The sequence below is a fragment of the Clytia hemisphaerica genome, unplaced genomic scaffold, assembly GCF_902728285.1.
Source record: "Clytia hemisphaerica strain Z4C2 unplaced genomic scaffold, Clytia hemisphaerica genome assembly, whole genome shotgun sequence".
NCBI classification, from domain to species: domain Eukaryota; kingdom Metazoa; phylum Cnidaria; class Hydrozoa; order Leptothecata; family Clytiidae; genus Clytia; species Clytia hemisphaerica.
The window spans coordinates 1,307,101-1,334,050 of record NW_027103253.1 but is presented as its reverse complement, the minus strand read 5'-3'; the positions used below and the strand labels follow the sequence as shown (position 1 = coordinate 1,334,050).

At 34.8% G+C, this 26,950-nt stretch overlaps 3 protein-coding genes across 3 annotated transcripts; 1 reads left to right on the top strand and 2 right to left on the bottom strand.

The window, feature by feature from the left end:
- Window positions 1-1,271: 1,271 nt before the first annotated feature.
- Window positions 1,272-8,042, bottom strand: LOC136798423 (annexin-B12-like). The gene is made up of 15 exons (XM_067055034.1): window positions 7,760-8,042; window positions 7,280-7,395; window positions 7,134-7,168; window positions 6,740-6,937; window positions 5,957-6,095; window positions 4,470-4,678; window positions 4,057-4,147; window positions 3,802-3,881; window positions 3,389-3,445; window positions 3,117-3,163; window positions 2,685-2,751; window positions 2,463-2,538; window positions 2,227-2,285; window positions 1,960-2,082; window positions 1,272-1,758 (listed from the first exon to the last, which is right to left on the bottom strand). The coding sequence occupies exons 1-15, from the start codon at window positions 7,969-7,971 to the stop codon at window positions 1,702-1,704; spliced, it is 1,566 nt and encodes a 521-aa protein (XP_066911135.1). The 5' UTR covers window positions 7,972-8,042; the 3' UTR covers window positions 1,272-1,701.
- A 3,716-nt stretch (window positions 8,043-11,758) lies between these two features.
- On the top strand, window positions 11,759-17,793 carry LOC136798413 (serine-threonine kinase receptor-associated protein-like). Its single transcript, XM_067055024.1, has 8 exons — window positions 11,759-12,011; window positions 13,535-13,670; window positions 14,552-14,633; window positions 14,792-14,864; window positions 15,069-15,168; window positions 15,613-15,750; window positions 16,464-16,600; window positions 16,789-17,793. Exons 1-8 carry the CDS (start codon window positions 11,891-11,893, stop codon window positions 17,001-17,003), a joined length of 1,002 nt encoding a protein of 333 aa, XP_066911125.1. The 5' UTR covers window positions 11,759-11,890; the 3' UTR covers window positions 17,004-17,793.
- A 1,022-nt stretch (window positions 17,794-18,815) lies between these two features.
- On the bottom strand, window positions 18,816-25,768 carry LOC136798394 (uncharacterized). The gene is made up of 10 exons (XM_067055004.1): window positions 24,210-25,768; window positions 23,531-23,913; window positions 22,927-23,313; window positions 22,323-22,659; window positions 21,503-21,774; window positions 20,536-20,706; window positions 20,147-20,227; window positions 19,712-19,773; window positions 19,240-19,307; window positions 18,816-19,067 (listed from the first exon to the last, which is right to left on the bottom strand). Exons 1-10 carry the CDS (start codon window positions 25,648-25,650, stop codon window positions 19,000-19,002), a joined length of 3,270 nt encoding a protein of 1,089 aa, XP_066911105.1. The 5' UTR covers window positions 25,651-25,768; the 3' UTR covers window positions 18,816-18,999.
- Between the last annotated feature and the right edge of the window lie 1,182 nt (window positions 25,769-26,950).

The window sequence follows — 26,950 nt, the reverse complement described above, 5'->3', positions numbered from 1 at the left end:
AAGAAATTATAACCCTAACCACCACCAAAGAAATTATAACCCTAACCACCACCTAAGAAATTATAACCCTAACCACCACCTAAGAAATTATAACCCTAACCACCACCAAAGAAATTATAACCCTAACCACCACCAGAGAAATTCGTAACCCTAACCACCACCAGAGAAATTCGTAACCCTAACCACCACCAAAAATTCATAACCCTAACCACCACCCAAGAAATTCGTAACCCTAACCACCACCTAAGAAATTATAACCCTAACCACCACCTAAGAAATTATAACCCTAACCACCACCTAAGAAATTCATAACCCTAACCACCACCAGAGAAATTCGTAACCCTAACCACCACCAGAGAAATTCGTAACCCTAACCACCACCAAAGAAATTCACACCCTAACCACCACCAAGAAATTATAACCCTAACCACCACCTAAGAAATTATAACCCTAACCACCACCTAAGAAATTATAACCCTAACCACCACCTAAGAAATTATAACCCTAACCACCACCTAAGAAATTCATAACCCTAACCACCACCAGAGAAATTCGTAACCCTAACCAACCTAACCACCACTAAATTCCCCTAACCACCACCAAGAAATTCGTAACCCTAACCACCACCAGAGAAATTCGCAACCCTAACCACCACCAGAGAAATTCGTAACCCTAACCACCACCAGGAGAAATTCGTACCACCAATTATCCAGGTTTCTCTGGAGGATTGAAGAATGAAAAAAAAATTCTAATTCAAGTGTGCTATTGATTGATAATGTGTAAAAATAATTTGATGAAATTTGACGTAATTTGTACATACCACATGAAATATAAACAAAGCATTGAAAGCAAAGATAATACAAAAAAATTGTCAAAAAAACAAAAAATTAAATTACAGATAAAAACTGACATGAAATGCTGGCCCAATAATTAGTGAATGCGTCGAGTGTCAGTTTTACAGACGGTAACAACCAATACACAATTTTTTTATAAGAATATTTATGACTAAATTGGCCAAAAAATTAAGAATATGATAAATAAGAATACCACCACATTTGTTGGAAAATCAACCTAAGAATGCCATTCAGAGCATTTTACCATTAAATTGCTAAAAGGTTCAACAAAAATGCCAAATCTCTGCTCGAGGTACGTAATACATGCTAGAATTTAGCTTGGCTTGGATTCAAATCTAAGACTGCCGTAAGAATATTTCAGAATCAGTTTTCTTAAAAAGTTAGGTATATTCATGTTGAATTGAAAAGAAAGAAGCGTGTATTCCAAATCTTATTTTCTTCGTCTGTTTATTATGGGTTTGGTAATGTAAAACTGAAATTATCAAAAATTAATAAACTGTTGTCTATCTATTTTAATCCGATTAATTTTAGCGAGTAAATTTCGCCTTTTCACAAATTCCTGCCATTTTCACGAAAATAAATTGCGTAAAATCCTGACTCGCCAAATTATGTAATTGCAGGCGAAATTTTCAAAATCACATTTTCAACATAAAACCCACTGGGAATTTTCCATTTGGATAATTTCAGCAGTCGCTTTCAACTGCTTGTTCGATTTTGAAGTACCGAGTATTTCTTCCCCATTCCCGCAGTTACACACAGCCAAAGTGTTAGTTGATGAATGGACATCATCGTTCATAAATAAAGATTCTTCGTTTTTAGTTTCTGTACAACAAAATGTATGCATCAATCAATGTCCACCACAGATTCCAACCAATAAACGTTTATAATCACCAGAACAATCATCCTGAATGAATAAAGAAAGAGTTTTAAAATCCAGAAATTTCAATCAAGATGTGATTGACATTTGCGAGTTTTCGAGTAAACAAATTCTGATCGAATAAGACAAACAAACTAAAATAATATAAGAATCCAATCAATACCTTTTGGCAAGTAACTTTTGACGAGCATTCATATTAATTGAAAAACAAATTACTATCGCACTTACGTTGATAAAACTTGCTAGCGTTTTTCCGTACATGTTTTTGAAAGCGTTTTTTATTTGAACCATATCAACTTCTGATCTTGAAACCATAATTCTAATTAAAGTTGTGTCGTCTGTACCCAAGCCCTGTCAACAAAAAAAATAGGTTTACAAAGTAAAACACCTGAATTTGATATCCAGGTCAGGTTGTAATCAACGATAAGTCAGCCTGAATTATTCACTCGATTTCTTAAATAAAACAGTATCAAGTAAGGATAGCAATCTTCATACCTTCATAGAATAATACAACTTTTCGGCAAAGAATGCAGATTTATCTTTTGCACATTTTCACTGAAATAAAGAAGAGTGAAAGTTGAAGCTCAAAATATCAGCACTTTATGAGTGTGGTTTAAGTAAATTTATAAGCAACATAGCAGTGTAAAAGATCGATACAAGTGATTAAGAGAGAATTAAATGCTTTTAAATTGTTTTGAATTGAAAAAACTTTAAATACTCAAACGTTCTACCTATTGCCATCATTCCATCTTTTAGATCACCCGACATTTCACTTTTAATAGCTTTTTCGATTGTCCTCTTTGAAAACTAGAAAATGAAGAAAAGATAACAGGCTCGGGCACAAAATTTAATGAAAATTTTAGTTCATTTTTAACTCTTAATTTCTTAGTAACTTCTGTACACAAAAGTAATCCAGGGTCAATATGTAAAGCTGTAATACTAGATTTGCTTACGTGTGTATACTGCTCGAAGGTCAATCTCAATTGAGCATTACTTCGCAGAGCCATAATTGCATTAAACCTTAAGAAGAAATATTTAATATTTTTTAAATTTTCACACAGAAGAACTCTCCTCATTGACAACATCAACATATACCATAAACCAGTCTTGTGACTACGTTTTGTGAATATGGACGGAAACCTTAAGATTACAACCTTAAGTTGGTCATTTGAACACCCCTTTACTACCTTAAGGGAACTTATTTTGGCGGGAACTAATTTTGACGAGCGGCAAAAAAATTTGACGAATTTTTTTAATTTTGGCGGGAACTAATTTTGGCGAATGGCAGCGTAAATCTGTTCTATTTTTCCTTATTTGAAGCTTTTTTTTGTGAACTCAAGAAGTTATTTAGGCAAGCCGTTTGAAGCCGTTCAAAATAATAATACCTTGATTCATCTGTACCCCATCGTGCTTCACCTGCCATATAAAGAGCCTGGAAACAAAAGGAAAAATACCTAACTAATATATGCAGTAGATATGCCATGATATCTTAGGAGACTAGTCTAGGTGGAGAGCTTAGTAAAACTATCGTTTTCTAATGGCACAATGAGTCAAAGCCGCTTGACAAATTAATGAGAAAATTACAGTGGTTGCCGAAGTTTCGAAATAAACTATTTTCAGATCCTCACATGGTGGAGATCGAGTGTTGTATGCTTACATTTGCGTCTTCTTTAGCTTTTTGTTGATTTATTGGTTCGTTCTCAAGCCGTGATCCCTACATAGAGAAAACATTTATGGTCAGTTTATTATGCAGATTTTTCAGTGGATCAATAATATTTGGGTTTAATTGTAGGAGTTCACAGTCGATGGGAAAGGCGAGGTGCACCTGAATAAAAGTTATTATTATAAAGCCATAAAGGTTTCTGGTCCAAAAATAAAACTAGTAAAGTCAAGAGAAGCTTTATTAAGTTGGATGGGGCTCATGATGAGTGTGGATTTCTTCCCAAAAATTCACATTTCTTCAAGGACCACCATCAAATTGGGAAAATAAGGGCCTATCCTCTTTGGTGGCTTCACTTGCTGTGTAGTACGAATCTTATTCAGAATCTTTCAAATGAAGAAGAAACGCACCTGAACCAGAGAGACAAGTAACCTTTTGAAATGACCAGAAGTTTCACTTTTCAGTTCTTTCTCCAAATCGTTCTTGTATACTATAGATTAAAAAAATGTGAGGGCAAAGATTGTTTGGTGAGGGGGGGGAGGAAACTGTTATAAGGATGTGCCAACAAAATATTTCTAAATAAATAAAGTGGCTGCAAGACATAAATACAGTACATAAATACACACACAATAAAATTAATCAAGGTCGTTGGAAATTAAACATACGTTTTTTATATGCATCTGCAGCTGCTTTGATTTCTAAATTCGTCCTCGAACAAAGAATTTCAATCAATGCTTTTTCATCTGTACCAAGCCCCTAAAATCAAAAGGAAAAGAAAGAGATAAAACTACTGTGAACGAAGGCTTTCCCAAAGGCTGATCTCAGAATAAACATTAAGTTTTTCAGAGCAGCATTCAAAGTTTTTCATGGGAGCATTCAAAGTTTTTCATGGCAGCATTCAAAGTTTTTCAGGGCAGCATTCGATAAATGTACCTGGGACAATAAAATGCACAATTTTCCACAGCTGTGAGTGACATTATAATCCGATGTAGATGAAAAATGGTCATTTATATCAAAATTCAATACACTTTTCAGCTTACTTAAGTAAGATACTATTGAATAAGACGAATAGACAAACCTCCATTGCAATATGCATTTGATAAGCATCGTGTTCAGCAGGTGGCATCAGAAAACATAAAACTGCTTTTTCAAAGTTTCCACTTAATTCACTCTTTAACTCCTTTATCAAGTCTTTACCATACATAGTTGCGAATTCCAATTTGATTCTTTGACGCTGGGAGTTCGATCTTGAACTGATGATATGTACGATAGCCTTTTCATCGGTACCTATAAAACAAGTCCATGAATGAATATATATACTATACTTAAACCATAATTTATTTTTTTGTGACTACTGCACCATATTAACTATTTTCGACAAAAGATATCACACATTAGGATTTCTTCTGAAACTAATTTATTAAAGGTTTTCTTTTTACATAAGTGTCCCTTTTCATATCAGACACATATTTCATATCAGGACAGTGTCTTCATATTGTTATATTATGCTGATATAAGCAAAAATGTTTTTCTTTTCCTCTTTCTGACCAACCTTGCTTCACATCCGTGTCGATCCAACGTGAACAAGTGCGATACTTTTATGGACCTACCTGGTTATCAAAGTAATCAGTGAACATTGAAACAATGAAACACATAAGACATAACTGGTCAAAATACAAAAAAATAAAGAAAATGAAAGCATATCTATTGAGAGAAACTATCAACACTATTGAAAAAGATTTTTGATAAATAAATAAAAAAGCTATTAAGCGCTTTTCTTTATAAAAACCACTATCAGAAAAATGCACAGCTTAATAAATAAGGTTTCCAGAAAACTCAAACCGTCGCACTCTACCGTGACATTTTCTTCTGTTAGAAAAAATAATAATAAAAAAACAATTTGGCTAATAACATTGATATATGCTCATAAATAGTGATTCTTATAGATAAAGATTTGTTTTTCAGCTAAAAAAATAATAAGTGTTTACACAGAAAACTCAAATCATTACCCTCCACCGTGACATTTTCATCGTAAAAAAACTAATAAAAATAATAATAATAACATGGCTAAGAACATTGATGTATTCTTATTAAAAGTGGTTCTTATAGATAAAAATGCGATTTTTGAGCCAAAAAAATTTTTTTGCAAAAATCTGCTTGAGCCATCCTTTAACTATGATTGTACCCTACTTTCATGCTAAAAATCAGAAAAAATTAATGATCCAATTTTTCACAAAGTCCAAAAAACCCGTTTTTAAGCCGTTTTTTGGCCCAACTTTGCCCAAAACATTTTTTTTTCGAAAATCGGGCTTCGTCACATTCGAGGGTTTATCGTCATGCACCTTTGTGCCAAAAATCAGAAAAAACTAATGAGCCAATCTCGAGAAAAGCTGGTGACTAACTAACTAACTAACTAACGAACATGGGTTAATTTATAGGACCTCCAACCCCACCAGAGTAGATCCAAAAAGCTTGTGAATCAAAATTGATGAGTAAGCAAACGATATCACTCTTATTTAAAAAAAAACCTTTAACAAAAATTTTGTATTTGTTTGAACTTGTTACCAAATCCTTTCATAGCTTTTCTGAGAATTTCAGCATCTTGTTGAGCATTGAAAGGAGAATGATCTTTGACAGTTCCTTGCGTTGATGGTTCCTTTGGTGCAACTTGCTGAGCTGGTGGAGCTGGACGTTGTGGTTTATTCTGGTGATGTTGAAAATATGAAAAAGGTATCGAACAGTAGATTATTTGGAACATATTTCTCAGATAAAAACTGTGTACTTAAATTAAATTAAATGTAACTTCTTGAGAGTTTAAAAAAATGCCATATTGCTTGATTCAATTTTATCAGGCTTTTGTATGGTAATAACTGACCTAACACACATTTTAAAACAGAAAAATGGGTTTTCTCCAAAACCAAATTGCCTATCAAAGAATTTGAAAAAAAGAAAAGAGTAAGTAAAGGTACTATAATGCGATAAACTTTCGCGGGGATTAAATTTCGCGGATTTGGGTGTCAGTTTCTCGCCCCGCAAATCAGACTACTCAAACCCCGGTTTGAAGAAAATCTTCTTCATTATTATTCGAATTTTCGCAAACTACAATATCAAAATTTGGAGAGAAGTTCTGTTTGCTACCTCGATTTTGCAAAATTTGGAATCAATTAGATTTAATCCTGATCCGCGAAATTATACAAAAAATCAGGGAACTCCTCATTCGCGAAATTAAGTCCCCGCAAAATTTTTAAATTTCACGGATAGGCCCATCCGCAAAATTGAATCCCCACGAAAGTTTATCCCATTAAAGTAGTTGTAGTTGCAATCAAGTAAAATAAATATAGATTCTACCTGTGTTTGTGTTGGGTAAGGAGAAGATGCTTGAGGTTGAGGTTGACTTGGGGGAGCTGAATACCCAGGTTGTTGACCATAAGGCTGTTGTTGTTGTGGTGGTGGTTGAGCTTGTGGGTAGGGATTTGATTGAGGATATGCCCCAGTTGACTGTGGTGGACGGAAATTCATGGCAGCAGAGGCGGCATATGCCATTCCCTTTGATTATAAATTTTGAATAAAATGAAAATTTATACCTACCAAAGGTTTTTACAAGTTTGGGATATCGAATTTGATCCTTGTTTTAAATTTCCAATCAAGAAAAAAACAAACAAACCTTTTTCCCTGTCAAATTTTACCAAATTTTATGTTCATTGTGTACATACAAAATAAAAGTATTTATTCTTTTACTTACCCCAAAGGATGAGTTTGCTCCACCGTATTGTTGCCCTATAAAATAAATATATAAGAATGATTATAAATTGGTATAACAAGCTCTTATTGAGAATTCAAGCTACAGAAAAGAGGTTTTTTAGGAAAATAATTTTTTTTTAAACGCACCAGGTTGGGGATATCCAGGGGTTGCAGACGGTGGCCCTTGAGAGGGATATCCACCCATTTGAGGTTGTGCTTGTGGATAAGATGGTCCTCCGCCAGGCATTGGCATTCCCACCAGGCTAGAATAGAATAAAATACAACTGATTTGAATAAGAATGGTTTATTAGGCTGCACTTAGAAAAAATGTTTTTAAAAACTTCACAATCTAGGGTCAGATGACGACAAATCGATATTTTCAAGTGCAGCCTCTATAAATATAAAACAAAGATATTTTCTTGCTATTTTTGACACAAAGCTATTCAGGAAATGATTTTCCCACTGGCTGCTAGTAATGAAAAGTCATTGATTCCTCTCTTCCTTTACTTTATATCTCTGAGAGAGGAGGACATGATTAGAAGTGAATTCTTAATATTAAACCTATTGAAAAAGACAAGAAGAAACCCAAATAACATTACATAAATAATTGAACCATTCAAGTCTTACTGGTGGATTGCTGTTGCCAAGACCATCAAAACCAAGTGGCTGTGGTGGAACAGCAGAAGGCTGTTGGGGAAACCCTGCTGACTGCCCATAAGGAGCTGATTGTCCATAGGGAGCTGATTGTCCATAGGGAGCTGATTGTCCATAGGGAGCTGACTGACCATATGGAGCTGGTTGTTGTTGAGGATAGCCCGCAGGTTGTGGAGGGTACCCATAACCCCCTGCAGGTGGATAACTCATTTTTAAATCAGTTTATTACTCTTAAATTGATAAAAGTAGATAACTTGATAATTGAAGGGATCCAATAATTGTAAATACAAAAGCTCCAAATGTGGTAGTACTCAAATGTTATACACTGAATCTATAAGGGCTCCCTTAGCTACAAGCTTTTCTTTGGGCCCTTGTGGTATATAGTTAGACAAAAAAAATTTTGATGGCAGGAAAAGATTCCTTGGGAATGAGAAAATTCATTCAGCAGCTTTCACCCAATTTTCTAAGGTTTGGGGTCATCTACATTTTTTTCAATAAGAACAATTTTATAAGAGCAATGAGACTCAAAATCACCAAAAATAAGAACAATACAAGAACATCTTGAAATGCCGATCCGAGATTACTCAATTTCAAGCAATTTAGGAGTCAAAGTAGTAAAAATTGGGTGTAGTGCCCTTTAAAGCTCCATTACAACCTAGAAACAAGAACAGGATAAGAACAATTTCAGGCTCAAAGTGCCAAAAAATAAAATCAGCCGAGCCTCAGCGAATTGTTACTGGTTCTAATAAAAAAAAGGTCATATTTATTCAAACTTAAATTGAAACTAAATTCTAATATCAATTCACCTATTTAAAGAGAGTTCATTGATCATGTCTTTTTTTATATTAGTAAAAATTCAGTTTCAGTAACAAGTCTGGCAGTCTAGCTCTAAATCTTTGAAAGAGTATGTATTTAGTAACATGAAAGCCAGAATATGATTTTCAATGGAAATCAAAGCTTAAAGTGCACTCACAATCATAAATTTTTCAGATCTAACAAAATAAGCAACAACACTATCATCAAATAACAATCAAACAAAGAATTTTCTTTCAAGAAACTTGCAAACATTCCAACAACTTCTGATTGAAATGAACTGCCACAGCTAACTTCTATCATTCTAAAAACTTAAAAAACAACAAGCGCAGTTTGAGGATTTGGCTGCGTTAAAAAAAGCCACCTCTGCATAACACCTGCAAACTCCCACATATAGTATTCAATTATCATTATCCCTTTATTTTCATTCCTAGAACTATTGCAAAAAAAGGAAAAATAGAAAAGTTGTATTTTTTACTGCTCTATTCACATTCTGAATTCGAAAGAACTTCTATGTGGTGTTTTTTTAAACTTCAAAAAACTGATTTTTGTCCTTTAGCGAGACTTTCAGTTAGGGAAACCATCCAGGAGGGTGGTAACGCCAAAACGCCAGATATGGTCTTCCAACAGAAGGCGAGTTAGTTGCCGCGCGAGATACGTCAGGCACTCCACCTCAGTGCACAACGAACGGTGTTTCATTGAATATCAATAACTATAAGAACATCTTATGTGCTTAACTTCAGTAAACCTTGAGTGCTTCAATGATTATGAAGAAGGTAAGAAGATAAAAAATGCGCTGGATAATTCTTATTATAACAGTTTGGTCAATCATTGCTGAAAGTTCGAAAAAGTTTTTCCGACGCGAAAAAAAATTTCAGCCAATTAAAAGCACAGTTTGCTTATACTTACTTTGTTTGCTACATTGTCTAGGTTAAAAAAAGTGAGAAAAGACACAAACGCCATTTTTTAATGAGTGTTGTTATGGTTTTTTTATTGCGGCTGCGTACAGGAACTCGCCAAATGTTCCTAACTGACTTTAGCTTAAGTGCTTGCGTACAAAGTCCAAATATGTGTTTCCCGTACTCAAGTGACTTAGGGCAAGTCTCAGAAACTTAACAGTTTACCCTAAGTTTTCGCTACCAATAGCAGCCAGATTCAGAGATCCACTTAGGGCTCTAAATGACCTCTATACCTTAAGGTTTCTGGACCCGGTTGTTACGTAATTAAATATTAACCTAAAAATTAATTATTAAAGAAATTGTAATCATGACGTCATAATTTGATTGAATTTGGTGATGTCATGAATCGTATAATCGCTTTAATATTAAAAATACAAGTCCAATCTTTCCTAAATTTGAACCAAAGATGCATCTTACTGAAATGTAACTTTTTGAAAAAGAAAATTTGGAAAAATTTGATGACATCAGCAAAAAATTGCATTTTTCGATTTTTTGCAGTTTTTGCTGACGTCATCAAAAATTTCAAAATATTTTACATTGAAAAGTTTGACACCATTAAGATGCATCTTTGGTCCAAATTTGAGAAAGATTCGACATGTACTTATAGAGTTAGAGCTAATTTACGATTTATGACGTCATAATTTGATGACGTCATAATTTACTCTTTCTTTAATAATTAATTTTTAGGTTAATATTTAATTACGTAACAACCGGGTCCTGAAACCTTCTCATCTAAAAATCCATAAATGAATCCCTGAGAATGAGTGCTATTGGTCGCGGATTCAGGATTTGTGATTTTTAAAAATCTAGACACACCCTAACTCACCCAAGTAATTTTTGTATGAAGAGTTTGGTCTATACTTCAAAGAGTGAGTTCTTATTTTTTTTATGTCAAATTATACAAGAATATATCCTTTGAAATAATTTATGTTTTACACCAAATTCGAAATCAATACACCTTTACCGTAAATACACCTTTCCCGTAATTCGTAAAACTAATGCACGTGCATTATTTTGATGCTCTCCACTGTTTGGTCTCTGGAGGTAAACAAACCCGTTTTTTCCTGCGTTCCCTTAGGGAAAGTTTGTTTTTTGAGTTTTTCTTTAAAGTTCTGTCGAACAAAATTCCCTCAAATTTTAGTATGTTCAATCTTTTCATGATATCATACCACCCTGAAAATATTTTTCCAAAAGAAGATCGCTGTCAAAAGTTAGAGGCTGAAATCCCACTTTCCCTAACCCCTCGCAGGCAAAAACGCTTTTTTTACCTCCCAGACAATTTTATACACAATGGTGGAGCACACATTTTCCCGGGCCATTTCTGAAAACTTTGAATTACAGGAAAGGTGTATTCAAACTTCCTGAAAAAAAAATTTTTTTCTTGAGTGGCCCACAGGGGATTGGGGATTTTTTGTGTGACGGGTGATGATTTTTGACACTGATAATATTCATATTATATCTCTTCCATCCCACTTTTTCATAAAACATTAACATGATTAGCAGTTGGTCACAATAATTATGAAACATAATCCACATAATCAAGTCAGTGGAAAAAAATCAGATTGAATCTGAAACAGTGTTGTTTTACAATAATTTGACATAAGCACTTAATTTGATACTGAAATTAATGCAGCATGCTACCTATTGTAAAAATAGAGAGGGTAAATAAGCTGACATTACAAAAAAATCCACTGCAACTTTAGAGGTATGGATATAGATCAAACAAAAATCAAACAAAGAAAACAATTACTAATAATTATTATCGTAAGCGCGCGTTCCTTCCTTCCGACGACGTGACTTTTAATTGCTCCAAATCGTCACTGATGTAAGGAAAGTTAAGTCATAACAAACGTTCGTTACATTAAGATTGAATCAAAAAGAGTAAGTCTTGTCCTGAGGAAAGAAGCCATCTTCGCTGTTCGTGGTGATTTCTTGTGTTTGTGAGTGTCTTTCGTTTTCTTTCGAAAACTGGAATCGAATGTTTATATGAAATTCCGAGAAGAGCAGCCCAACTTACACTCTTCCGCGGATGATTAATTATAAAGAATTATATAGACCCAATATTCATAGAAAATGGTGGTTTGACATAAAACTTCAACAAAAGTGGTACAATAACAGTTTTTCTGTGATTCAAATAATTAATTGAAAGTTCAATTTTCTTCCAGGACTGTTATTTTCTTTATTATTTTTCTACACTAAGGAGAAGAGCTGAAACAAATTCGTGTTTTCTTTTACACGGAGTTCTACAACATTGTGTTTTCGATTTTTCTTCAACCAACACGCACATCACATCCGCACCAGCAAGCCGACCACAACCAACCACAACCCAACAATGAAGATGACTTCAAAGCAGATTCCTCTGACTTGTCCTGGACACACCAGGCCAGTTGTAGACTTGGCATTTTCAGATTCAGAAAATGATGAGGCATATTTTCTCATCAGTGGATGTAAAGGTAAAATGGTTTGAGCTCTATAAAAATGGTTTGCTTTTTTGTTGTGGGCGGGGGTGGTCCTCTTTTTCTTTGTTGTTCTTGTCTCCTGTTCTTTTACTGTAGCAGGCATATTTCCAGGTGTTTTCTGCTACCGGATAACGGTAGCATTTCACACAGCCCTTCTTTTTGGCACCCGCGCGGGGCCTCTCACTGCCTTGCACGACGGGTGGGGCTGTAAAATCCCACCCTTAATATATTTGTTTCAATCCGTTAGGTCTGGCTTAGGTTTTTTCTCATCTTCAATTTACTGAAGAAAGAGGGAATTTGACGCAAGAGTTAGATTATCAACAAAGTGCCGTAAAAAATCATTGAATAAAAAAGAAGAACTTTAAAGAAGAATTAGTGCAAAAAAGTGAAGCATGGAAAAGCTTCATTTTTTATTGTTTCAATCGAAATAGGGGATTTGGAAAACTTCCTATGTTTGGTTTTTTGCACAAACCCCTGTATCTATGGGCGAGCACCTGGTTGCTAAGATGTTGGCTTGAAATCGAAAGTGAAACCACTAAAAATGAAAGTAAAATCGGCCTGCACTCCAAACCTCGTAATCTTGATATAGGTGTTTTGGTCTATACTGCCAATAAAAGATTAAAGAGAAGAGCCATAATCGGCCAAAAATGGTTGTTCGTCAATTGTGGAGATTTTCAAACTTCAAAATTAAGTCAGTGAGTTTCTTTAGCTTTCCTACCGTTAGTTGGTCTAATATCAACTTCTTTCTTCTAATTTCAACACCCTACTTTGGAGATGGGAATAATAGGAATGTCCGAATCACTGATTGAAACTGATTTTCTTTGCTTAGCAATCAGAGAAAAATCTCTATCACTATCAGTGATTCTGACCTTCATAATATTCCTATCTATAAAAAATGGTGTCATAATTAGAAGAGGGATGTTGACATTAGACCAATCACATGGTATAGGTCTTTTATGCTTTTGAAGACCCCCCAAAAATCATAAACTGCGGGTTTTCAAGCTTGGTAAAATTCAAATTCGGAATCAGCCCCCTTGAATTGAGTAAGAAACATATCAAAAAGTTGGTTACAGACATTTTGAATTTTTTCTTTATTTTTGAAACTTTAGCAATCCGCTGGCCATGGTCTTAATGATCTTCAAAAAACCGTAGCAAAGACAAATGAAACGGTTTTTTTCAAGATGTTTTCATGGTCAGAAAAATTGAATTTTAAGGTGCTGTTTTTGGTTACAGTATGTGAAAAAAAGGCATCTTTCTTTCCCAAAAGTTCAATTAAATTGAAATTACCTAAAATTGAAACAAAACGTGGCAAACATTCCAAAGCTATAAAAAAGTTCCATTTTCAGAACTAAAAAAAGTTTTGTTTTCGGAATAGAAACTAGAAGTAGACTTCAAAATGTATTTGCAACAGCAAGTATGAGAGTTACCTGAACCAAGTTCAAGATGAAAAATAATAGTATTAATAATAATTATTAACTTAATAGTATATGAATAAGATTTCTAATTTTAAATTTCAGATGGAAAACCAATGCTTAGACATGGTGAAACAGGGGATTGGATTGGAACATTTGAAGGACACAAGGGTGCTGTATGGGGTGCTACTTTGAACAAAGATGCCACACTTGCTGCTACAGCTGCTGCTGATTTCTCAGTGTAAATCTTATTATATTAGTAACTTATTAAAACCCTTTTTTCCTCTTAAAACACTCTTCTTTAGAATAATTACACACATCTTGGTTGAAAAGGATTATAAATAAGGAATACAATTAATCCTTTAAATCATAATCTCCAATGGTTCATCATAAACAGTTTCTAGAAAATAAGCCAATACAATGTTGATGTAGGCTTATTTTTAAAAAGTTTATAAAAAAGACATTCCTACACAAACATCAAAGTTTCGAGCACCTTTAGGTGTCTAGTTGATCATAGGTGATGATAACCACCGGAATCACACATTAAGTAATTCCTTCAATCAACAATGAATCATTTGTATCATCTTCCTATGGACTTGGGAAATTACAATTTTCTAATTGTTACTCCTGATATGTTGTTAATTGTACTTCGAAATGAATGTGTGATTAATCTAATGACTAAAATTATACGTCATGCTAAATTACTCAAATCTGATTGGTTTTGTTGTTGTTTCTTGGGTATGTATTTAATAGTTTATTTCATGTTGATGAAAAGGTAGCAACAAAGGCTAATAAAAGCCAATGCTACTTTACAATTAATTCAAAGGTAATTCAAAGGGTAATTCAAAGATTATTTGCAAAACATAAAAGGATAAATAAAAAATCAGAAGGCTTCGAGGTCTAAAGTTCTTAAGAAATTTTAGCGTATGAAGGAACTGTCCCGTGAGGCTACAATCACATTACAACTTGTCCTTTGGAGATGTGAAAATTTCTATTTTCTCCTTTGATATTCTCATTATTACATCAGAACCATATGATTTCTCCTACAAAATTACCGTTTGAAAATAGAGTTCAATAATAATTTCTTATAAGTTTTCTTGTTTAATTTTTACCTTATTTTAGGAAATTATGGGATGCTGTTGCAGGGAAAGAAAGTGCTTCATTTACACATAAGCATATTGCTAAAACTGTTGATTTCTCTCAGGTAAGATTATAGATCTCTCAATCTAATGTATTACACCATTACCTATTCGTGCATGATAACTTTTGTTGATTTCTTTCAATTTCGTGTTTACATTCATTCCAATCAAATATTGTATTTGTTTGAAAATATCTTTAATGTAGATCTTTTTCTTTTTCCAGGATGGGAATCTTTTGTTAACTGGTAGTAATGAAAAGAAAATGAGAATTTTTGATATACAAAACACTGATAAAGGTTTGTGATGGTGGTACTATAACTTCCTTAATATATTTTAAGCACCAAATAAAAGATTGATTACTTCTTGGAATTTACATCAAAAAATGTTAACTTTTTTCTAGAATGATTGTTGTTTAATTTATTATGTTATTAGGAAATTAATGGGACAACATTTTTTAATTTTGCAGCTCAGAGTTTTAAAATCTTAATTTCCTATTTTAGAAGGCGAAATTATTGAAGGTCTGACAGCCAATCCAAAAGCATGTTTATGGTACAATAATGATAACAGTATAGTGGCAGGTGCAGATGAAAAGATTATTAGGTAAGCGTTTTGGATGTTTTTAAGTTATCAGTGTCCTATCTGTACATGTATTTGTATTTGTCAAATCCAAATCATACATTGTTTATTATAGCTTTTTTATGAAATATTCCTCCTAGGAATGGGTAAGAAATTCTGAATATTGAGGCCTTTTTAAGCAGCCCCTGACAATAGTTTCAATGATCATTGTGGCCAAAAATATTTTCTTTATGGAACTCTATGGAACTATTGTTAAATTTTACAGTTGTTATAGGTCTTATAGGTTGTTCTGTCACAACCATAACTCCCAAGGCGTTCCATGAATCGATACTTCTGTAGCACAAATGATTCAGTATCCTCACTATTCCATCCTCATGAGCTGCCTCTCTGGTTTCTAGCTAATTTTAAGGGTAACTTCGATCCATGAAAAGATTTATTCTAACTAACACGTTTTATCTGTTTTTACAGAATTTTTGATGTTCGAACTCTCAAACAAGAAAATTGCATCACTTTGGAAAAGCCACTTAATGGAATGCAATTATCAAAAGACAAAGCAATACTATGTGTAGCATCTGGCAATCAAGCCATTTTCTTTAGCACTGAAAGGTTTGTCACAGATAGCTTTGAAGAATCTTTTTTGAGGCTCAAACTGCAAAACTAGAGTAGCCAAGACTGTCAAATCCCACTCAATGGATACAATTGACTTTTGAAGGAGTGAAAATGATAGCTTATTTTCAAAATGGAGGTCTAAGTAACATATGAAAAGTGCAATTTTTTGCTGACTCAGCACTTTTTATGGGATTTGTAAGATCTATAAATGGAATTATCTCGAGATCTACAATTTGTAACACAACAAACCATACCATTTTCTGGAAGTACTCTTTCAGGGCTATCCAGCGAAAGTGTCAGAAATGCCTAAAAATTCGAAGGAAAAATGCTGACGTCAGCAGAAAAAGGGCTAAAACAGCCATTTTGACGACTTTGGCGAGCCCTAGCTCCCCAACGGATGTTCAAAACTAAACATATGACCCCATTTTTTTTGCTCAGCACTTCGAGCTCTATCAGATTAGCACAAAAGTTTGTTCATTTGAGCACTTTGAAAAATCGACTAGTAAAGGGGGGACCCTTGATTGAGCAAAAGACCCTGTTTTAAGTCAAATTTTAGGGTTTTATCACCTATTCAGCCTGAAAACCATCCCAAACCGTAATCTATAGGTACATAGGAAGCTAAAAAACAATGGTTCACAAAGTCCCGTTCAAGGTGGGTTTTTGGCCATTTTTCCTGGACTAAAATGGAACGTTTGCATATCTGTTTTCAGCTTGAAAGAAATCAAGAGATATTCGATTGGTTCAGAGATCAATTCTGTAGCTCTGCATCCTTCGAAAAATTGTTTTGTGGCTGGAGGTCAAGACTTTCTCATGTACAAGTATGATTATCACACTGGAGCCCAACAAGGTAAGTACAAACAATCTGAACTCTCCTCAATTGATAAAAATAATGTTCTAAATTTCCCAGGAGCAAACCTAAAGGAAGCACCAGTCAAAATTTGGGAGTAGTCCAATCCAAGTGACATTCTCACAGATACAATCTCCTTGAAGCGTATAGGTTAAGTGTAACCTTGTTGTTTTCTTTCTCTTTTGTAGAAGCTTCACATGCTCATTTTGGACCTGTCCATTGCGTTCGATTTTCACCAGATGGTGAAGTGTACGCCTCTGGATCAGAAGATGGAACATTACGGTTATGGCAAACAACTGTCGGCAAAACATACGGACTATGGAAAGCTAACAGTGATGAAGAGGAACAAAAGAATGAAGTCAATAAAACGAATCATTGTAACGAAATTTCTGTTGAAGGTTAAACGTGTATTGTCTGGGTAATGTTAATGTTAATATCCCTTGAATTAGCATGTGACGTCATAACTTTTTGGTCGTTAATCAGAATAATAATTAATAGATCGTTGTCTGGTTTGTTTCCTGTATGTATAATGTGTTTGTTTTTAAAACGAAAAGTTATGAATTCACTGATGATAATGTTGTTTCGGTGATCATTGTTTGGTTGGTTGATTAGAAAGATGTTGGTGTTTGTCTGAAAAGACAATTTTAATCAAAAGGTTACCATTATTAATGAGTATATAACAAAGCGCAAGAAAAACATACAATATATTTATTTTTAGAAATTTATTTTTAACATTGAGAAATTGAGAAATTCGTTTAATAGATTTTTTACTTCCGATAACAATTTTGGTTTTATATTTCGCCTTGGGATTTGTATTAAAGAATCCATCCATACTCCTTTCATGACTTATAGTCTAACTCCAGGAATATTTCTTTAATGATTTCTATAATACGTGAACCCCTCTTCTAATGTGTTGATTCAACACACCCTTTGCGAACTATGTAGAGCATCCCATTAGATTGATAGTCGTGTTCAATATTTTCCTCGAATTAATTGAATGTCATCCTTAAGTTTTAAGTCCAACTTCCTTGAGGGTATAAATTCGATTTAAGAATGAGTAATAAAAGGTATTCTGCATTTCCTTATATATATATTTTTTGGTTTTTACTTTATTCTTTATTTTAATAAATAATACGTTATCTAATGGTTTTGTTTAACAAATTGATATTCTGAACGATATCTCAAGCAAATTATCCCTCATTTTTCCTGATTCAAATTCCTGAAGCACTTGAAAAACTTTGACAGAATGACCCTGTGTTCTGCTCAAAACATAGAAATGGTGCGAAACTATTCCTTGATTTTCCTCCAATACATGAGAGAGAGCCTTTCTGCGACTTGTCTTATTATCATGATTCCATGTAATTTTTTTCACTCCAAAACATTTTCGAACGTCTAATTACTGCTAATTATCATACAAAGAAAGTGAAATAAAATATTTTCCCTTTAGAAATTAACTACTAATAACATTATAATAAAAACAAGAAAATACATGCCATGTGGTACAGCAATAAGATGGACCTTTTGTCAAACAAACTGCAATTAGATGGAACTTCTACCATCAATATGTGGGATGATTTCAACGAAGTGCTTCAGGAATTCAGTATTCAGTAAGTTGATTCATTTGACTGTTAATTTATAACAATCGATCGATCGATCTTCTGAGCTATTCATGATATGCACCACTACAATGTCTTCTGAAGACCCAACAGCGGATTGGTTGCAAGTGACGTAAAATCAGTCAATACTGACTTGTCACCAATCAGCTGTTGGGTCCGTGATGTAACGTCGGAAGACATTGCAATGGTGCATATTATGAATTGAAAGAAGTCAGAGTCTTTTGTTTAGGATTTTTACGCATTTTTGAGATTCTTAAAGTTATTATTTGATCTGTTTCAATAACGCGTCCCGAGGTTTGAGGACAACTTAAGGTGGTTTTTATTCCTTTTTTAAATGCGATTTTTCCCGCTTACACAACAATTTTTATATAACCTATATCTTTATGCTTTGCGCCCTTCTTGGAACACACAAAGTGCAGTTTTAGCGTACTATAATTTGCGCTTTTCTGCGTTTCCAGGCAAAATTTTAAGGCCAAAAAATAATGATTTTTGGCAAGTCTTCCAAATCAAAAAAAGATCTACACCATGCAATAGCTTCAAACCGAGCAAATGTACTGCAACATTTTTCTGAACTCTAGATACAAAGTATACAAAATTTTCAAATGAAATGAAAACTTGTTTCTATCGGGCTAAATTCCATATTGCCCAACTTTGAATTAGAGAAAAATTTCAAAATATTCTAAGTCTAGCTAGAAAAATAGGAAAAATTGAAATAAAATAAATAATATAAAGATTATAAAATCAGTCTAGCATTTGATCTCGGTAATCTAACGTCTGTTCGGCTTACAGACGACATACTTTGCAACGGTGTAATGGCTTCATCATCTGACGACAGTCAAAAACTGGAAATGCTAAGAAATAATGACAAATAACAAATCGAAGTACGGCGCTGGCAATCTCTTTGTTTCCACTTTCACAAGAACAAAAGATTGCAATTTTTATTGCCTTTTAGCTTTGCTAATACCCCCTTACATTATTCAAGAAATTGAGAGTTTCAAGACTATTCATATAAAAACAACTCACTAAAGTCTAATTCGTCAGCTATTGTCCATTTGTTCCAAAATCGTTGGTCGTCTTTTCTGTCTGGTGTCCTAAACACATATAAGATTGTTTAACCTAAAACTGTAAAACCGGGTAAATCCAAAACAAAGTCTTGCTTGATCTCAAAGTTGCTTTTGATAATTGATATGACATAGTTGATTTTGATAATTGATATGACATAGTTGATTTTGGGTGGATAATCTGGTTAACTTAAGATTGAAGGTAAGTTTGTAAATTTCGTCACCTAGTAGAATATCTAATTTAAGGCCATGTGTTCGTGCGTTACTACGGTTCCGCTTTGTTCCAAAATGAAATGCAGAATTTCCCTGTCACCGAAAAAAGAGGGGTTAGCAAAAACTGACCAAAATTGATGGTAAATTTAAAAAATTCGACCAGGTTTCCAAAAGCACAATTAGAATAAAACACAAAGAGCTGTTCAGTTTTCTTTCCTTACCAATGTGTTTTCCATAAAGGATATCTTCTCTCCAAAGTGTTTGAAATATAATCGGACGATGTCTGGAAGATAAAAGAACACATGGCACATAGATAGGTTCCTTTTTGGTCATTGAACCATCAGAAAGGACCTGCAGTTGATTTTAAAAGTTTTATGGTGATTTTAAATCTCTGCAAACAAATTTATGTAGGAGAGCAGATTTTTATAACATGCTAATTATCTTTTTACCTTGTGAATAGATAATTACAGTGTCATAAAAGTCTGCTCTCCTACGCAAATTTGCGCCCCTCCTGTCTAAACTTCGATTTCCCAATGTAGTAGCTTTAAAGAAAGGCACACTAAGTTTTGTTATTATTTTTACACATGCTACCTACACGATATCACGAAACACGAAAGTAAAGATCTCTACACAGTTCACGGATGTGATATACATACCTTGATACTTGACGCCAAGTGGTATAATACATCGCCATGTATTCGTTTTTTGTACAAGTCAACTTCTTTGGTTTCTTTCATCTAAAGACAGATTTAAAAGTGTATTTTTATTGGCTGCTGTTTAAGCAGACATCAGATTGAGTTTGCAAGCGTCATGATTTAGCTTGAACGCGCCATAATTTTCGCCCTGCTTACTCAAATTGTTAATTAGCTCTATTTGCACAAGGAGGTTTTCCTGTTCGGTGGGTAAACTTATGTCACCAGCTCCTGGAATAATTAAGCTTTCGTAAATTCGTAACTTTTATTTAGCTTCAACATGAAGAACTTTTGAACATTCCCCTCCGCTAAGAGGAATATATAACGGTCAGTAAATTAGTGAAAATGTTTACCTTTTCATTTTTGATCTCAATGTCTTTAACAACTTCTGCATCGAAACAAAATCTTAAAATACTGTCTGCCAATCTTTCGTTGTTCAACTTCTCATCATCTTTTTCATCGATGTCATGAAATCCTTCATCGCTTTCTTTTGCATCTTCCCCTTCTTCAGTCTTCTTTGTCATCTATTTATAAGAGTATCCAACACATTAACGCTTCAACTTCAACTTTCAAAGCACGGGGAGACTGGGTTAGAGATTGCCAGAAAAAATCAACGTAAAAATTCAAATGTGTCCGTTATATAGAAAAATCTAGAAATTTCTTGAGTACTTTGTGATTCTATTTATTTCTATGTGTAAAAAAATTCGATTTCTATCATTTTTGGTAAAAGCTCGAACCCATTCCCCCACGCTTTCAGGGTTGATATGTGTTACTAAATGATGCAAAGGAGATTGGGTTCTAGATTACATGGGGCAAATAATATGAAAATCATTCTAATGGTGAATACGGTAATGTAATGACACATTAAACCCTTGAAGACTCGAGCTTAGTCCCTTACACACAAGGAATTATGGTGCAAGAGTTTGTTGGTGTATGTGAGACAGTCTTTCGAATTTCCAATTAGGTTTATTCATGTTTATTATCAGGGTTTGTGACATTTTTTGTTGATATGTAAAATGGGATGTTGATGTCGAGCCAAGACTATTAAATTGTCAAGTTTTGATCTCCTTGTAAATGCATTGTATTGGGTCCATGTAACCCAAACTTCCGAATGTGAGAAAAAATTTCGAATAATCATTTTGTTTCAATATTCCACCTATCTTCTAAACTTTATTATTATCAATATTACAAAGCTTAAAACTTATTTATCTAATAGTTTCACTATTTCAAATATCTATCGTGTAAATAGGAATACACGCGCGTCATGAAGTCAGAACGAGAGCTTTTATCCATCTCAAAGGGGCGTCGTTGGCTGTTTACCTGTGGGGAAGAGTCGTTCTCTTCTTCAATGGGTTGTTTCAGTTGTTTTTCGAGCTCCACCACAGGGATGGTTTTAATAGGCTGATCATTGGTCGACTCGTTAGTAGCCTGTATTATTTGAAGCTTACAATCTTTGACACGTGCAGCTAATTCTTCGTATGAGAAAGACGAATTATATTCATGATTTTCTTCTTGGTGTTTCATCTTCTTTTTAAGACTACGTCTTATTTCTCCTTGATATTCCTGGCCTGTTGTTGGTGGTTGATGGTGCTCTAAAGATATAAGGTTTTCAAATTCAAAGCTGCTGAAGTTTGTACAGTCGAAACTCTCCAATTCAATTTTCAAGGGGGAAAAGGATTTTCATCGAAGAAGGGAACGTATGGATTAATAGAGCGTCGTTTATGAGAGTTTCTTGTTGACGGTGACTTTCAATATTATTGAATAATTGAGCGTATCGAATAAAAAAACGTCGAATTAGAGAGTGTCGACTGGAGCTACAAGTATCCTTGAAATAAGGGACAAGCTGGAGTTTTTACAAGCTCTTATTTGATTTGGTTGGTCGTTAAGATGTAATAAAAGAATCTTATTACTTTTTCTAAAGAACGCGTCATCTCTATCACTTTAAAAAATGACCAATTAATGAAGTATCTTGTAAAAACTCCAGCTCATCCCTGAAATAAACGGTTGTCATAAACTAATGCTTGATAGATAACTTGGTTTAAACCAAGAAGATATACTTCATTGCAATTTGAGTGGTGTGAAAGATTTCCGCACAAATTTTGTAAAAGAAACACCAATAACAAGACGAAGGAATTCTTACCCTCAGATGCGATCTTTGGAGCCGGTGACTTTGTGGTTAAATGTTTGTTTGCTGCTTTTCGAGATCCTGTGGCGGTCGCTAGTGTTGGTGCTTGTGGGCGTGGTTGATCTTGTGGTTTTGATGCCATTTGACTGTATGATATTCCGCCTTTAGGTTCTGTTGGATTGTTATGACTGGGCGATGCTGGATTTTGTTGTGAGTTCAGTGCAGCTTCTAACGTTGGAAATGAACTTTGATCGATCCTCTCAATACCATATTTCTTTGTCGTTGTTTTTTTCTTTGGTGATTGAACGTTTGAAGGTTTTCGAACTCGACCATACTGGTTGACCGGTTCTGTCTGTAAAATCATTGAGTAAAGACATACTATATACTACAGTTAGATGTCCAGTGACCGTATCTGGAACGCCAAGGTGGCGCACTGTAGCTTTCCCAAGAGCAGAAAGTTCAACAGGCAAAAATTTCATAGAGGATTCTTAAAGGACCCAAAAAACATTTCGAGTTTTACGCGGACTTTTCGGGATAGAAATTTTTGATCAAGCTACGCCAAGCATAGATAAAGTAACAGGAAAGTGAAAAAAAATAAAGAATCAATCTCAACACTTACCGAATTATTTTTCCAGTTATAGATCATGGGTGATTTCCATACAATCTTGTTATTGCGTCCAGTTGTTTTGTAAGGTGAGGGCGGTTCTCTTGTCCGTTCAACGTGCATAACTGGTGGTGGGTGTTGTTGAAAATAAGGCGGTTCATAACGCCCTCCTCCATCTCCAGTTGTGATTTCTTTAAACAAACGGTTGTTCTGTTTCCCTCTTGTATCGTTGTAGGTTGTTGTGATATTTGCAACTTCTTCTTTCGTGCGATCTTTTCTCATCTTCTCATCTTTCTGCTCTTGTTTCTTCTTCTTCTTCTGCTCCTTCTCCTCTTCACTATCACTAACGTAACTTCGATCGTTTACGAATTTCGGAATGGATTTGCGTCGACTGTCTTGTTCCTATTGAAAAAGAAGACTTTGGTAAAATAAAAGGAAAACGGTTTTAAACACCGCGCCAAAGGATCGACATTGTTTATCTAAAATCAAATAAATCATTACCATTTGGAAACGTTTTTCCATTTAGTATACCATGAGCGATTTTACAAAGCCTTGCAAAGACAGAAAATCCCATAAAGAGTTAAACTTTTAGCCTTGACAAAATTATTCATGGGGTTACCTTTCTTCCGGTTTCTGAGAGATCACTGTTGGATTCGTCACTGAAACTCTCTTCGTCATCATCATACTGATAATCTTCTGTTTCGTCTGTCGCGTAACCCTCTCTATCAGCCCCGTAAGTTTCTTTATCGGTCGCGAAACTTTCTTTATCCGTTGCGTAACTGTCTTTATCGGTCGTGTAACTTTCTTTATCGGTCGTGTAACTTTCTTTATCGGTTCCGTAACTTTCTCTGTCGATGTCATCTGTAAATGATTCTGTTGCATATTGAACGGTGCTTGCTGTTGAAATCATGCTTGCTTTGGTGCAATGACTTTTTATGTCGGTGCTGTCTTTTCTTTCCCTTCTTCTTTCACTGATATTTGCAAATAATTCTGATATGTCTTCTGTATGATGAAAAATGGAAATTATTATCAAGGCTGTTCTGAATCAGAAGAAATTTTTTTGCTCCCTTTTTTAAAGAGAAAAATCGAATTGAAAACTTATTGGTCCCCACTGTACTGACAATAGCACACTCAAAGTACAGAAAGTAACCAGAAAAAGACATACTTCGCGAGGTTGCAAAAAGAGTAGACACTAGTATGATCCTGAGCAAATTGCCTAAAAGAACAGCCAAGCCCTAAAAGAAATTACTGACTAATATAAAATAAGAGTGTACGGATGTATGGAAAATAAAACATACTTATTTGCTGTTCTGTTGGCGATTTGCAATGAGATCCTATGTGAAGCTCCCCATTCTTTGTGATCCTGATGTCGCCGTCCACCGAGAGAATGTGTTTTTGTCTATGAGCCTCTGCTTCTTCACAATCCGCAACAGCCTTTTCTTCATCTTGTTTCACGCTCTCCTCAGAAGGACTGGTGCTTGGTTCTTTTTCAATCCCAGAATCCTCCACGATATTCATAGGTGTGGTATCCACATAGCCGTGACTGTACCAACTCCAAACCGTATTCTCCGGTCTGACCCATGTTTCTTTCTCCTTTTCCCAATCACTCTTTTCTTTCTTCTTCTTTTGACCGACAAATTCTCTCTCCCTATTAGCTTTTTCAAATGTCGCAGGGAATTTGTTCAGTTGATCTATTCTTTGGTCAGCTTCTTCCTGATGTTCTTTAGTGGCATTCGACTCAGGCTTTTTATCCTTCACCCAATGGAACTTATCGTTTTTCTTTGCACGCGTGGCGGCTGACTTTTTATGTTGTATGTTCTCAGGTGTTTCAGGATTCTGCAAATGGACGTAATCGGATTCTTTGACGTGGGTCGGATTTGATGTTATTTCAGGTTTCAGCACTGGGAATTGTTGCTCATCCTTTGTCCAATGAAATTGATTTGGTTTGAGTTTTGTCTTTGGTTTCTCATTGGTTACTTTCTGAGGAATGTCTGGTTTCACCCAATGGAAATCGTCCTGACGAATTGCTGCCTTTTGTTGATCACGAATCTGTTGTTCTTTTGTCCACTTAAACCTATTGTTAACTTTGTTCTGGTTGTCTGACTGCGGTATTGGTTCTTCTGGTCTTTGATGGTTTCTTTCACCGATCATTATTGCGTTTTTCTTTCCCTTCTTCTTTTTGTTTTTCTTTTTGGTTACCTTTTCAATGATTCTGTTGGGACTTACATCATTGAAGAATCGATGGTTCGGTGATGGCATTAGATTATCGATTGTAGTTGGTTGTATATTTTTTAGGGCATCTACTTTGACTTTAGCGCATACTGGTGACTCGAAAGGTTCTGGTTCTGGAAGAAAGTCAAGGGTGTCTGCTTCGTCATGTAGGAGTGGGTTGGGTGAGGATGGTTTCGATGTAGGTGGAAGATTTAGTGAAGAATAGGTTTGATCTGTGACTGGTTCCCAGGGTTCTTCTTTGACTGTAACATAGACTGGTGACACAGGTGGTGTAGCTGGACGAGTTACTGGTGGAGTTTGATGCGTGCTCGGTTGGCAAGGCTCTGTTTTAACTTCGATTAGGTTTGATGACTCGATTGCTTTCGATGTATTTGGGGTGTGGTTGGGCTGGAATGCTGGTTTGATGTTACCATTTTTATCGACCATTCCAAGAACACCACGCCCACGACCTCTCCCACGTCCTCGAACGGCGGGCCTTTTCGATAAAGGGTCTTTGATTCCTTCCATTCATTCACTGATTAAATCCAATATTCTTTACAAAAACTGTTCACAATTTAAATAATTCTATGCTTTTGACAGAACGTCCGACATTGATCTGCCGAAGTTATTTTTTAACGATTTTTTAGAAACCCTTCCATTGTTTTGTGAGAATGATTGACGTCACTTTTTTCACAGAACCAATTAATTTCAATGCAATGGCATCTAGTTTGCGAATCAATGACTTTTGGCATTTTGACGTTCGCTTTCCTTGGGCCCTTCCCTGTTCTGTTACTTTATTTTTGCGAAATGAATCCAAAAAGAGAAGTAGTTCAATGACTACAGTATAGTCGAACCATACCATTCGATACCCTTCATAATTCGATGGAAATCCAATTCTTGAAAATCCAATTAGAGAGCGTCTGTATTTGTGACGAAAAGGTACTGAAAATGAGGGCAGTTTTGGGAAACACGCAAACGGACTTAGTGTGACTTCTTCTGATGATTCAGTTGAAAGAGCAGCAGCTTCAGACCACTTCCAACCGAATCACTCTCTAAGTATACCGCGTTATATATAAAGATGATTAGAAATATTAGAAGAGGTAAAATAATGAGTCTTATCGTGACTCTCTTATCTGACTGCTTTTGCTTCCCCCCTATTTCTTGGTGATAATGATATTTCCTTTCTCGTGCTCTTACCTGCAGCAACCCCTCAAAAAAAAAAGTCACATTTTGTATTTCCCCATTGCTCGAAACGCAATTGCAAAAGTCTTCCCTTCTTAAGCACGTTATGTGGGTTGCAACTACTTTTTTGCAATATCATTTCTCAGTGTTTTTATTACACGCTTTTTTTTTTATAAGAATACACTTTATAAGAATGTCCATGATGAAAATGGCCAAAAAATTAAGAATACAGTAAGAATATCACCATCATAGAATTTAGCCACTGAACCTAAGAATGCCATTTTAAATGCATTTTAACCTGTAGATTGCCAATTTCGATCTTAACCTAAGAATACCGTAAGAATATTTTTGGACGATTTTCGCCAAAAAGTTAAGAATATCCATGATGAAATGCAAAAACACCATTCTTATAAAAAAAAAAGCGTGTACATATAGCGTATCAAGTTTTTTTTTCACGTGTAGGTATTTTCACCCACATTTCTCGTAGTATGCTTCGCTTGGACAGAAGACATATGTTTTTGAATGGTGACTTTATTTTTTCCGACTACTTAGAAGCTCAGCAACTATGAATTTTGTGAATTTGTTTTTCTCATGACAAAAATTTCAATCAGTAGAATTGCGAATGTAGCATTCCCTTGCGGAAAAA